The following is a 13,418-nucleotide window of genomic DNA, read 5'->3' as shown; positions in this document are numbered from 1 at the left end:
GTAAAAAAGGCAAAACCAAACCCACAGGAATTTGGATGGATGATGATACACTTTTACGTGCTTTGCTTCAGTTTGTATTTGTCGACTGAGATGAGTTGCTGTAGTAAAAGATCCCGGAAAGATGGTACATAGTGAATGTGGTTTTGTGTTCAGGTGCGTACCAGTATTATTTTCTCTTTCTTCTTATCTAGAGATTTAAAAATTTATGGATGAACACAATTAGAATTTTAAAATGTAGATGTTGTCTTAGTATAAATTGATAAACAAAAGCTTTGTCTCTTGGCATTTCTTGTTTTATATTGATCTTTTAAGTGACAGTAATCAAGCAAAAGGAACCCTGGAACACCCACCCAGCATGGCAGAGAGTGCCTGAAGGAAATGGAGGATAATGCAGAAGCGGGCTGCTACTGGAGCAGAGCAGCATCCCGGGCCACTCCTTGGGAGGTGGTTAGGGGCAGTGCTGGCCACATTTTCTCTGGGTGCCAGTCTGCTGTGCACAAGGATTATGCTTGTACGTTTTCTAGTGGGTCTGCAGAGAGCGGGAATCACCAGAGGGCAGACGCTGAGCAGGTGTCACTCCTTTGCATTACCATACCTTTTATGGTTATTATCCAGTACGTATCAATGTTTTTTAGTGAAATCTGAGTTCTGTTTAAGACTTTATGCATTTATTGACTCTAAAAAAGCTCCTCAGATATGCTAGCATCAGGTTTTTCTTCGGTGATCGACCCTGGTATCTGATAACTGTTTCCAAAATCAGCATGACTAGAGATATTGTGTACTTCTCTGAAGAAAATGAGCCCATTCAACATGCACACGTTTTTAATTTAGGTGGTTGTTTATTTTAAAATGTATATAATTATTGCAAAGCAGTAAAGTTCCTGTGGTTGAATAAGATCATGAGAGTAGTGAAAGAATATATTGGACTTCAAATGCATCTGCATTTATTGTCCATGCTTGGAAATGTCACGCTTACAGGCAAATGTATTTGTTTTGTGTCTATGTTATGCTTTTACAAAGCATTTGCTAGTTATGATAATGAGGTTCAAGGTGATGTGTCAACAGCCAGTAGCAGAGACTCTACATACTTTAACTTTAGTCATAGAAAAGTTAAGCAGCTGTTCTGTAGATGGAGGTGGGAAACCACAGAGGTCTGTTTGGCTGTGCTAGATAAATGGCTTAAGAAGGGTGAGGAGAGTTGCCCTCTGGATCTGTGTTTATGGACTTGCAGAGTCCGGATGATTAGCTCAAAAGTAACACCTAGCTTTTAGGATGGTTAATGTGAGATGCAATTAATCCTGTCTTAACATGATCCTCTATATTGAAAAGGACAGAATTATGAGTTCGAGGGTGGCACTAAAAGAATGCCTTAGTCAGAAGCCAAAAGCAAGTTGCAGTATAGGCAGCATAAACATACCTTCCCAGTGTCTGCAAAAACATATTTTGGGACTGCTGTCACCAGTTTTTATCCCCCCTGTCATTTGAATGACATACCATAACTGATAGGCATTTGTTTTTCTGAATAACCCAAAGTAGGAGTGAAATGATTCACTTGGAAAGTAGCAGCCTGGATACTTGGTTGACACATGGAGAATAAAAGTACATGAAGTTTGCAAAGGTGAATACAGAAGATGCGCTACTAAGGTGCTTCTGTGGTAAATAGACATTGAGGAATGGAAAAGCTGAGTTATGACCACTATGCTTCAAGTCAGGTTTTGTACTTGATATGGGTTTTTTGAAGCTTCTATATCTTGTGAAAAAAAAAAAGACTCCAATTCAATACCCTAAGTCATGATTCCCCAACTACCAGAGGTGACATATGAACCATACAGAAATGCACTAAGTACACACTAGAAAATCAGATTTGAAAGGTGGAAACACCATGTCATTGGGACTGCTTTCGATATCATACTGATGGAAGTCTATTAAATCTAAGGCGACTGAAGGCCCACACCAAGACCTTAAACCATCTTGTCCGGGAGCTGCTTTATGCTGCTTGTTGCCCACACAGAAGCAGCCCTGCAGTGTTTAACATCCTGCTTTGCAAACGCTGCTGAGCTCTTTGGGCTGGAAGTCAGCTTAAAGAAGACAGAGGTCCTCCATCAACCTGCACCTCAGGAAGTCCCCCATCATCCCCACATCACCATTGGCCAATCAGAGCTCAAATCAGTCCAGCAGTTTAATTACCTAGGTAGCCTCATCTCCTCGGATGGTAAGATCGACGGAGAGATAGACAACAGGTTGGCAAAGGCATATAGTGCTTTTGGAAAACTCCACAAAAGGGTATGGCACAATAAACACTTGAAGACAAGCACCAAGATCAGTGTTTACAAAGCCATAGTGTTGTCTACTCTCCTATATGGTTCCGAATCATGGGTCATCTACTGCCACCACCTGCATCTCTTAGAACGCTTCCATCAACGCTGCCTCCGTACAATCCTAAACATCCGCTGGTCAGATTTTGTGACCAATACATCTGTTCTAGAGCAAGCAGCAGTCACAAGTATTGAGGCCATGTTACTGAGAACACAGCTGTGCTGGTCAGGGCACGTCTCCAGGATGAAGGACCACCGCCTCTCTAAGATCCTGCTTTATGGTGAACTTGCCACTGGCTGCCGCATGAGAGGAGCCCCGAAGAAAAGATACAAGGACTCCCTGAAACAACATCTCAGCCTTGGCCATATTGATCACCATAATTGGTCTACTCTGGCCTCCAATCGGGAGGCCTGGAGACACAGCATCTATAACGCAGCTGTCTCCTTCGAGAACACACGCAGGATCACTCTCGAGGAAAAAAGGCAACGCAGAAAGAACCGTGTCTTGCAGAATACACCATCTAAGGAGTCTTTCTGTTGTGCTTTTTGCAATCGAATATGTCTGTCACGTATTGGCCTCATAAGCCACCAGCGTGCCTGTAACAAATGTGGATAGAGCCTTCCTAAATCTTCGTTCGCGAAGCCCAGCCATGATGATCTTGTGAAGTTGTCCATATGCATGCCACTTAATCGTTATTCAGCAACACTTCCAAGCATTTCCATTTCAGGGATTCATTAGCTTTTTAGAGATTTTCTTGCACTATAATTTTTGTAGGGTTTAAATGCTTTGGGTTTGTAATCTCTCCAATGGGATTAATTTTTAAGGCTTAGCAAAACTCTTTGAAATTTCTTTCATTACTGAAAGATGAGGAAAAGTGTGCCTCATTTTAACAGCCATGCTTGAGACTGCTAACAGTAGAGATCTTGTAGCAATTTAGCAAGAAATATATGTCTTGGAAATAATTTTTGAGATAAACATGTAAGTCTGCATAGAAGTTGAATAATGGATTTTTCCTATTTTTTTTATTTTTTTTCTAATTTTCCTTTAAAGAGGAAGTTTAAAACCATTCCTCCTTGTCCTATCACTACAGGCCCTTATAAAAAATCCTTCATCAGCTTTCTTGTAGACTCTCTTTAGGGATTGTAAGTTTTAGTTTTGACCTCTTTCTTGACTTCAGAAACCTAAAAAATGTGTACTCTGTTATGTCCTGTAGGAGGCTGACCTTTTCCTGCAGTGTGAGGTGTGCTCAAGGAAGGAGGCAGCAATACACAGTGAATCATAAACACTTTGGGGATTGCCTTGCTGTGTGCCAAATTGTTTGCCGTCTCCAGCATGTAATTTTCAGGCAAATCTGTTGAAGTCTTTAATCTATAATTAGGCTTATAAGCTTCTTTAGACCTTTTGGATTTCCTTCTTATTTAAATAATGGAACACAGCATTGTTATTCTGTGAATCTTTCTGCTATATTTTCCAGAGAAAGTTTTACTGGAGGGGTTTTTATTTATTTATATTTTCCTTCAGTTTTCTAAAATGGGTATGTGAAGATCCTATTTTCATCAAGAAATTAGTTCAAAATTATGTGGTACAAGTGACTGTAATAAAAAGGGAGAATTTTTTCCTGGCAATACTGAGTGTAAATAGTTTTTCAGTTAGGCTAAAGTAAATATGAGTTTTCAAAATTGGATTCATACAGTAGGTATGAATCCTCCTTCCTTCCTCATTTTCAGGTATTTATTACAGAAATATTCTACAGACTTTTTCTTTTCCTCATAAGAATTTTAATTCTATGAATATTCAGATTCAGACTTTTTTTTCTTTCTGTACAATAGATCTTAATAGTGGCATAATCTCTAAAGAAACCTGCAAGTCTTTTTTAATTGGAAACACAGCAGTGTTAAATAGTTTGTAAATACTTTCTCAATGTACCATAGGTAAGCAGTTTGCTTTTAATGTTGTTTTCTGAGTGTTTTGGGGAATTTTGGTGCCCCTAAATTGACCTAAGGGATTTTGCTTTCAGGTTTCCTACTGATCAATTTGATTTCCTTTTTCTGCTCCCAATACCATGGGTTTTGGAGGACTCATTGCTGTTCTGTTTCAATAGGAGGGATGTCCTACCTGCTTTGGTATCTGTTGCGACCTAGCAGTCTACAGGAGTTGAAGTATGTCCTGCTGCCCCTTATAAGCCCTGGTGACTCCAGGCAGTAAGCTGGAGACATAAGAAAGTTCCAACATCTCGAAACCATTTCTATTGAGTTTTAATAAAAGTGCTAATGTGGAATGCTCTAAGCAAAGGGGAGAAATTGTAATAAATATGATCATTATTTTAAAATTCTTTTAGACCAGTGGATTCTTTTAACAATTTATACATTTGGCTCAGTTGTAATTTTCTTGACATCCTTACGATCATTTAGGGAAGTTCCTATATGTATTTATAGCAAATACATTCTGGAGCTTAATTCAATGGCTTGCAAACTTCCTGGCTCTCTGTAGACCCAAACTCACGCATTTCTATGTCTGTTTACAGTTTTTCCGGATTTCACTATTATATTTTGGCAGTTCTGTGATCTTTCCAATTTCTGCTTTAGTGTACATATGTCTCAGTTCTGTTGCTGGTTGTTTTTTTTTTCCTCTTTATATGTTGCTGTTCCTTCACAGTTATATTTTTACTGTCTACATTTGTTTTATTTTCCAAAGCACAAGTGATCCGTAATTAATGTTACTGGTTTTACCGCACTTAGGTTGCTGGGGATTTGTTTGCTTGGTTTTTATTTGTTTGTTTTTTAATATTCTTTCTGTAATCTGTGGCATGTTTTGGCTTTTGCTTCTTCTTCTACTTGAATTATTATTGTACATAGACAGCTACTGCATGTACACCAGCCCAGAATACCTCTTATTATTTTTCTTTTTAGACATTTTGAGAGTTTGCAAAATTTTCGTCATAAAACTTCTAAGAAAATAGAGCTTCTAGAAGAGCAGCTTCCTGAAAGTGTTTGCATGACTTTTCCACAAACATAAAGTTCTTTTAAGATCCTATGTTCTTGCTTACATTTAGTAAATAGCATACAAATTCTTCATTTGAGAATCATTTTCTGAAAACAAACGTTTTTGCACTTGTACTAAATGTAATACCCTCCCTTACAGATGCAGAGAGAAGATGTATGATTATTATAACCTGCCAAAAACCTCCGTTGTGATAGCTTTTTATAATGAGGCTTGGTCAACACTTCTGCGAACTGTTCACAGTGTTCTTGAGACATCCCCAGATATTCTTTTGGAAGAAATTATTCTTGTAGATGATTACAGTGACAAAGGTAGGAAGAGTAATTCTAAATAATGTTGATTGTTGATGGGCTTTTTTGGTCAGCCAGTCCACGGGAGAAAGTTATACTGTTTAGGTCACATACCATAATATTGTACAACATAGGCATCTAATTGGAAAATATTTTTTCTTGTAGCGTGCCAGGGAAAAATTTGGCATCTGAACCAAATTTAGTTTAGAATGGGGAAGCATGTGTTGTATGTGACTGCTTGCCTGCATAGATAACCTACAGTCTGTTGAAACATTTTAAGTTGCCTGATTTGAGCAGGTTTTGATTGCTCTGAGGTTGCCCTGGTGTCTCAAGTAATGACAGCTACCTAGTTCTTTGGTTTAGTTTGAATAATGGGACACAAAGGCACTGCTGGCATTTTTCACTACACATGAATTGTGTTAAAACACAGACAAATCTTTAAGTAACATTTGAGAAGCACTTAACAATCTGAAAATGAATTGCAGGGCCAAATGTAAAGCATTTGATTTCTTAAAAGTAACCATTATTTTTGTCCATCTAGGTTCTGTGTTTTTTCCATGTCCTTTCTTAGGAGTTCAAACTGCCAGTATCTTTAGGGTACTGCTATAAGCAATATGCTACTGAGGAGATAACTTTCTGTAGCTTGATATTAACAAATTGTTCCAGAACTATATTATTACTTTTCTGTTTGTTTGTTTGTTATAGAACATTTAAAGGAGACTTTGGAGAACTACGTGGCTGGTTTACGCAAGGTGCGTCTTATCCGGGCAAATAAGCGAGAGGGGCTGGTTCGAGCCCGGCTGCTGGGGGCATCTGTGGCAAAAGGAGACATCCTGACCTTCCTGGACTGCCACTGTGAATGCCATGAGGGCTGGCTGGAGCCACTGTTGGAAAGGTGAGCTGATGCTCTGGGCTGGTTTTCTTTCCCACTGGAGAAGAAGAGACAAGACAATTTGGCACTCCTCTGCACTGGAAAAATGACTTGTAGCTTACCAAATGTTACTGAAGCCTGGTCCCTGAGGCACTGCAAGTGTTTGTCTCCTGGTTATGGGGAAGCAAATGGAAGTGTGAAAGATCAGAAAATGGGATTTTTTTTTTTTTTTTTTTTTTTTAATCCTGGGGACCAAGCTGCTCTTTTTCTTCAGACAAGGGGAATTTTTCAGGAAGAGGAATCCCCGCACCCTCAGCTTTTAAACTACCTTGGGAAAGGTGTCTGCTTCTGTCAGCCAGGGTTGTGGATGAGAAGGTCTGGAAAGATGCGTGCCCTGAGACATGCCCTATTGCAGGACAATGTGCACATATGCAGAGTGGAATACAAGTCAAAAAACTTCATCTTCCTGGTCCTGAGGAAATCCGTCTTTCCAAACTGGTTCTAATATAAAAAATGATGGGGTAGGATAGGGAGGAGTTAATGCTATGTCAACACTGACTTTGACTTGGAAACCATCTGTCCCGGGACACTGAACTTTACACCTCTGTAGTCTCTTGTCTATACTGCAGATCTGCCAGGCTGTTCAGAAAACTTCCATTGATTAAAAACAAACAAACAAAGAAAACAAAAACCCGAAGAACCCTCCAAAAGCTGCAAGAAAAAAACCTGGAAACCAGAATACAAGCTTTTCATTACAGCTTTGAATATTTAGGGTATTCTTGAAGCCTCATCCATGCATATTCATCAGCCATACATGCACTTTTTCTGCTGTCAGTTCTGCCACTGGCACACCTCACCACAGCACCCTGCTGCCCTCACATCACATCCATTGCTTTGTCCCCCTTACTGACAGCTTATGGCTTTACCTCCTTGGATGCCATAAGGATATGCTGATGGATAGAGTACCTGAATCACACTCCCAAATATTCTGTATAGAAAACCAGTTCTCCTTAAAACACAGTTAAAAAAATTTCTTTCCTCCAGGCCAGTGGTTTGATTTGCATCCTGTAAAGATTCCCATGGGCTGCTATAGACTTTGGATACAGACCAGAAAAAACAGCCCTATGCAAAATGGAAAAAGACTTCCAAAAGCACATGCTGTCTTGATGTATGCAAGTCTTCCTGATACCTCGTGGGATGTGTTCTCAAACTCTCCAGGTCCATTTGAAATTGTATCTAGAATACTATTTTAGTTTTTTGTTTTCTTAAAATTGCCATACTTACCTTGTTTCTAAATTTCATGCCGTACACTCCAGATGACTGTGGGTTAACTATGATAGTTTGAAGAAAGGAGAAGGGGTAAACATCAAATAATGAGCATGGGTTTAACGACTGGCTTCTAAAGAAACTGTGACTGTGGAGACGATTCTGAAATTTCTTCACTTCTTTAGCACACCACTAGGTGGCAATCTTGAGGAAGGATTGGGATAATTTTACACGTTATAAATCACCTTCTGTAAAAAGTTAGCTCTGAATGTGTCTTGGAATTCTTGGTATTCTTGCTGCAGATGCAGATGTGCATCTCTAAGGGGAATTTTCCATGGCATATCTGACTGAAATGTATGGGAGCAATACAACAGTGCATTTTACAGCACAAACATGGTTGTATTTGTAAGCCGCCTGTGCCTTGTACCATCTAATTAAGTCTTAACTTACGGAAAAAGAGATGGCTTTTCACTTATGTGATTCCTTTCATAACTAAAATCATATTCCAGCCACCTAATTTTTACTCCTTTTTCTACTTGTTACAGGAGCAGCAAAGCATTTTTACATTTTATTGGGATTTTTTTCTCTGTGTACATATGATTCTCATTGCTTTGTACATTAGTTTTATGTGACTGAGAGAGGAGATAGCAATATTTGTATAAGCCCTTTTGTGTGCTCAAGATTTCAATGGATGATGATAATGAAGAAAACAGCTGTGTTGCATATTCCCTCCAGCAACAAGAGACCATTTCATACTTAAGGCAGTCTTTGTCAGCTCAGACAATACTTCTGTGGAACTGCTGCTGTTCTCTGCTGCATTTAACCTTCACAAGCTGCTCTAATTTCAGAGTCTGAGCCCTTGGTCAGCCTGGGGGTTTTAATCTTAAAATCCCATGAGGAACTGGCTCTCTTTGAATGACAGATACACTGCATTTCTTACTTATTTGACAATATAATATGTTCATTTTTCCTTCACCTCTGGAATATGTAAACCAGAAGACTAAGGGCTAAAACAAGTACCAGCATCTTAAAGTCAAACATGTTACTTCATTGCACTCAGCTATCAGGGGATGTCTAACACTAGTGTAGAGAAGATGCTAAACAGTGATTTAGAAGAAAGACCTTAGCTTGAGCTTGTGTGCTTGAAGTTGCCCCTAGTACTGAGACAGACCTTTCCAGAAGTTGAGGAGAAGGCAAAGAATCCTGCTGCCATTTATAAGGGCAAATGGCTTTGGAAAGGAATCCAGAAAACCCTGCACGGTATTGAGAAATGGGAGGAAGGAGTTTATCTTCTTGAAGAAGTAGACCTGCAAGAAATGTCATCAGCTCTGATGTATTCTTAGTATGATAAAGATCTTGACTATCTTTAGATCACCCTTGCTGATAGGTATGTAATTCTGCAGTGCTATCTCGTTTCTCCTCTTCATCTCCTATGTTGCCAGGGTTTCTGGAAGCCTCCTTTATGTATGTTTCACTGTTGGAGATCTAATTCCAGTGTTGTGTGTTCAAAAGAACATGCAACGTTAAAGCTCATGGCTTCTTTTTGAGTTATTGTTGTAGTACTTAGTGTAACTTTTTGTGGATTATCACAAGAACAACCATGACTTTGAGGGCCAAGAGGCTGGCTAATTTATTATTCACCTTGGCAGAACTATACAATCATGCTACTCTCTTAAATGCAGCAACCTGTACAAAAAGAAAACAGACTTTTTTTTTTTGAGAATGTGATGCTGGTTATGGAAGCCAAGCCAGATGCTTAATGTGTTATCTTAAGTCATCTGACATTCCTCCCTTCCACTGTCCAGGAAGATTGATGCTTACCAGGTGCCTATAGCCGAGTCCATCCTGATACATCCTCCTGATGCATCCTCAGTAGGAAACTGGTGGTTATTTTTGTAGCCATCATTTCCTTGTATTGCAGTGTGAATTGAAAAGGAGCAAAACTTCGTGTTTGGTATCTGTAAGCATTCCTCGTTCTTGTCAGTTATAGCTTTTGAGAGAAGTTTCTAATGGAAGTTACCCTTTTGTTTTAAAAAAATACCAGGATTGCGGAAGAAGAAACAGCCGTCGTCTGCCCTGTTATTGATGTCATTGACTGGAATACATTTGAATACTTGGGAAATGCTGGTGAGCCACAGATTGGTGGATTTGACTGGAGGCTGGTCTTCACTTGGCATAGTACCCCTGAAAGAGAACAAAAACGGAGGAAGTCCAAGACTGATGTGATCAGGTTAATTTTTATGCATCTTATGTTGTGAATGTGTTTTTGATTTCACCTGAAAATACCAGGTGCTGAAAAATATTTGAGAAATAAGCATATTACTAAAAATCACTTATCTTGCTTAGTTCCCCATTTTTTACAAAATAGCTCCTGCTTACCATGGTCTTGAAAAAAATACTGGTCTAAAAGCTGAAACTCCTATGTCATCTTCCATATAGAATCCTTATTACAAAGTAGTCTTTTGACTCCTCTAGGCAAACTCCCAGGGATGTTTATCAGGGCTTGGAAGGGGTGTAACTGATAAATACTGAAGGATGTTCTCTGTGCAAAGCGAAGAGCTCCGTGTTGTAAAAACCATCATGGGCAATGATGAAAAGAGAAAAAAATCATTAGCCAGTTAGAATGCAAAAGTTATTTTGCCAGTTTTTTGTTGAGATGAAACGATATGGCTCTATCCACCAAGGTTTCTCTTAAGGGCTGTCTCACAGGAGCTCACTCTGATGTCTTCCTTGTGGGTATTAGTTTTGTTTTAATTTAAGATTAGTTACAATCGGTTGGTATTATTTGTCACTCTATGTTGTGTTTTTAGGAGAGGTAAGGTAATAGAACAAACAAGGCGTCTCGAAAATGGGCACTGTAGATAAAATCCTGATAGTTTAGGGTCTGCTGTGTTGAACTTGAAAGTTGCTCTATTTCAGCAGTGTATTGTAATAAATTAAGCTGTTTGGCATTTTTGTTAGTACTTACTTCTATTTATAATTTATCTTATAGACTACAGCAAATACAGAGTGATTAATTTTTCTCAGTCTTTTCTAAGTGGCATATCCTGATAATAATACCCAGTACTTCACAAATATTAATGAACTTATCCTCAACTGAGAGAACATTTTTTTTACATGGGAAAAATGAGGCAGTAGTTTAGTCCTTCTCAGCATATATTAGTCCACATCCTCCTTCATAAAAATTCAAAATAGAGTAAATGTTTTAAAATCCTTTAGCTCAAATATGATGCTTTTTTCTTCTTCATGACAAGAAGAATTGTTTTTGACATGCTAAGAGGAGAACGATGAGGGATAAAGTTTCATAGTAGCCTGGGGACTGTGAGCTCGACAAGTGTCTGGAGAAAGCAGCAGTGCCAAGAGTGGTGTCACCAACAGCTGTGTTTGGAAAGATGAGTTCTGGAGGGAGATAGAAGAACTTGACTGGTTATGGAGTTTGGTTTTTTTCCTTCTGTCTTGCCTCATCTCATTCCATTATTCGAAACAGCATATGACAATGTGAGACAATGTTGCTTCAAAAAAGATAGCTGGTAAAATTGGTTTTGACAGATTAAGACTAATTGATCACTGCACCTTGCATTTTTTAATATTTACCTCAACAGCAATTTAGTAAAATTCAGAAAATGTCAGCTGAACTCAGTTCCAATCAGCATTATATACTTGGTACTTTAAAGAGAGTAATTTTCTAAGACTATGAGCAATTAAGAACAATATTGAACAAATACAAGTTTATGTATGTGTGCCCATGCTACCCTACTGAAAGTACATCCCTTAAGTGCACTGTCACTCTGGGCCTTGTGATCTTCCATGAGGATCCAGTCTTGACTCCTGATTTTTTTTTTTCCTCAGACTTAGTAAAGAATTTAAGAACATACAAATGGGCAGATCTTAGAAAGAAAACAAATGTCTTTAGAGGTTATGTTTACTTAATTCTTAATTGATGTCTGAGAGTTTTTTCACTTGATTTTAATGGGATCAAGAATGTTGTTATTAATTACCGAAGCACAAATATTTTTTTAATTATTACTTAGATAAAATACATAAAGGTACAGCACTGAGAATTTCAGAGCTGACTAATACAGTTCTGCTTCAAAAACCCCAAACTTATGTTCTATTATGTAAAGATAAGAGACAACTCATTTATACACAAAGACACTGCAATTGCAAAAAAGTATTTTAAGACAATATTTGTACATTCTGGAGCTTGTTTCAGATACAATTTTTTTACTACAAAATTAAATTTAAATGGCCTCATGATAACCAATCAATGTCTGGCTTTTACTTTGTATCCAGAAAAGACTGAGAAAATAGAAAATAAAAATATATGGGGTTTTTTGTCTGTTTGATAGGTTCATTAATTTTTTTGCTTCTTATTCAATTCAGATTTACTATTCTCTTTTACAGGTCTCCAACCATGGCAGGTGGATTGTTTTCTGTGAGCAAAAAGTATTTTGATTATCTTGGTTCATATGACACAGGAATGGAAGTCTGGGGAGGAGAAAACCTTGAATTCTCATTTAGGGTAGGTGGCTTAATTGAAAGTTTCTTTTCCTGAGAATAAAACAAGTTTCTTATTTCTTTCTTCATGCCCTTTTTTACATAGTGAAATAGCTGTAATAAAAGCAAGTGTTAAGAAGAGAGTATTTTAGAAGGTCTTTATATGAATGTTTTCCTCACACTTTGGTATAGCTGTTATTTTCCTTCCAAATAGTCATTTTAAAGCAATTTTTAAAACATGTCTTTGTTTTGAGTGCCAGTATAAAATACAAGTGGTGGTGTGATACTAGCGGGTAAAGTTTACATTCTGTGGCTTGAAGAAGGTCATTGGAAAGAAGCATTTGTAATTCTTTGATGTGGTTGATTGAGTGAGCAGGAGGCAGCTGGTAGCTGGTCCTCGTGGGGCAGGACAAGGCAGCCCCTGTACTTCTTTTAAGGCTTTATTCTGTTTCACCTCAGGAAAAGTTTATGTACGGGTTATATAAGGTGATGGGGAAGATCTCCAGGAACTGTAGAGCTGCACCTCGCCGGGGGTGGGCCAGTGCTTAGGTATGAGGCAGATAGATAGCTGTAATGAAAAAGATTTACAGCAGGGAAAAAGAGAGGAGACACAAGATAGTCCAGACTGATAAGCAAGACAGTCTTGTCCTCCTCAACTCAGCTGTTATGAGTGCGTGGCTGATTCCTACTGAGCACTGGCTGCCTATGGTTTGCACCATATCACACTTAGCTCACTGAAGCAATCCAGTCATGACGTAGGAGGGACACTGTAGGGCCACTTTTGGCTTTCAGGGAATTCACAACTTATTGTCCTGGATTTCCCTTTTCTGTTGTGCCCATCACCAGTTATGTTTTATGGTCATATTTGCCTTTCTGTGAGTCACTGAATTGTGGTACCGTGTGACAACAGATTTCAGGGATAAATTGCATTTTAATGTTACAAACCCACTTTCTTGAGAAAGGAGGCATAAGCAGACTGTCTCTCTTGATGTCTGCCTCTCTTGATATCAGAGAAGCATGGAGTCTTCCTGGTCGCTGTTCCTGTCTCCTGCTGCCTGTAGTGCAGGAATCCTAGCACAGAGGGTACAGAAATATGGAAAGAAAATTAATAGGAAAGATAATAAGCACAGGCCTAGAGTTGACATGGTTTCTTTCTGGAGGGGGCATTTCTCAGCTGG

The 13,418-nt window shown here is 38.6% G+C and overlaps 1 protein-coding gene across 1 annotated transcript in view; it reads left to right on the top strand.

Moving 5' to 3' along the window:
• GALNT12 (polypeptide N-acetylgalactosaminyltransferase 12) overlaps window positions 1-13,418 on the top strand; it is a 46,833-nt gene that overhangs the window by 8,990 nt on the left and 24,425 nt on the right. Inside the window, exons 2-5 of the mRNA XM_032674468.1 lie at window positions 5,458-5,627; window positions 6,312-6,501; window positions 9,788-9,973; window positions 12,148-12,265. Of these exons, the coding sequence (XP_032530359.1) occupies window positions 5,458-5,627; window positions 6,312-6,501; window positions 9,788-9,973; window positions 12,148-12,265 (664 nt within the window). The remainder of the gene's footprint in view (window positions 1-5,457; window positions 5,628-6,311; window positions 6,502-9,787; window positions 9,974-12,147; window positions 12,266-13,418) is intronic.

This window comes from Chiroxiphia lanceolata, chromosome 1 (genome assembly GCF_009829145.1).
Source record: "Chiroxiphia lanceolata isolate bChiLan1 chromosome 1, bChiLan1.pri, whole genome shotgun sequence".
NCBI lineage: Eukaryota > Metazoa > Chordata > Aves > Passeriformes > Pipridae > Chiroxiphia > Chiroxiphia lanceolata.
Note: the sequence above shows the minus strand (reverse complement) of the source record. Positions and strands in the feature narration are given on the sequence as shown.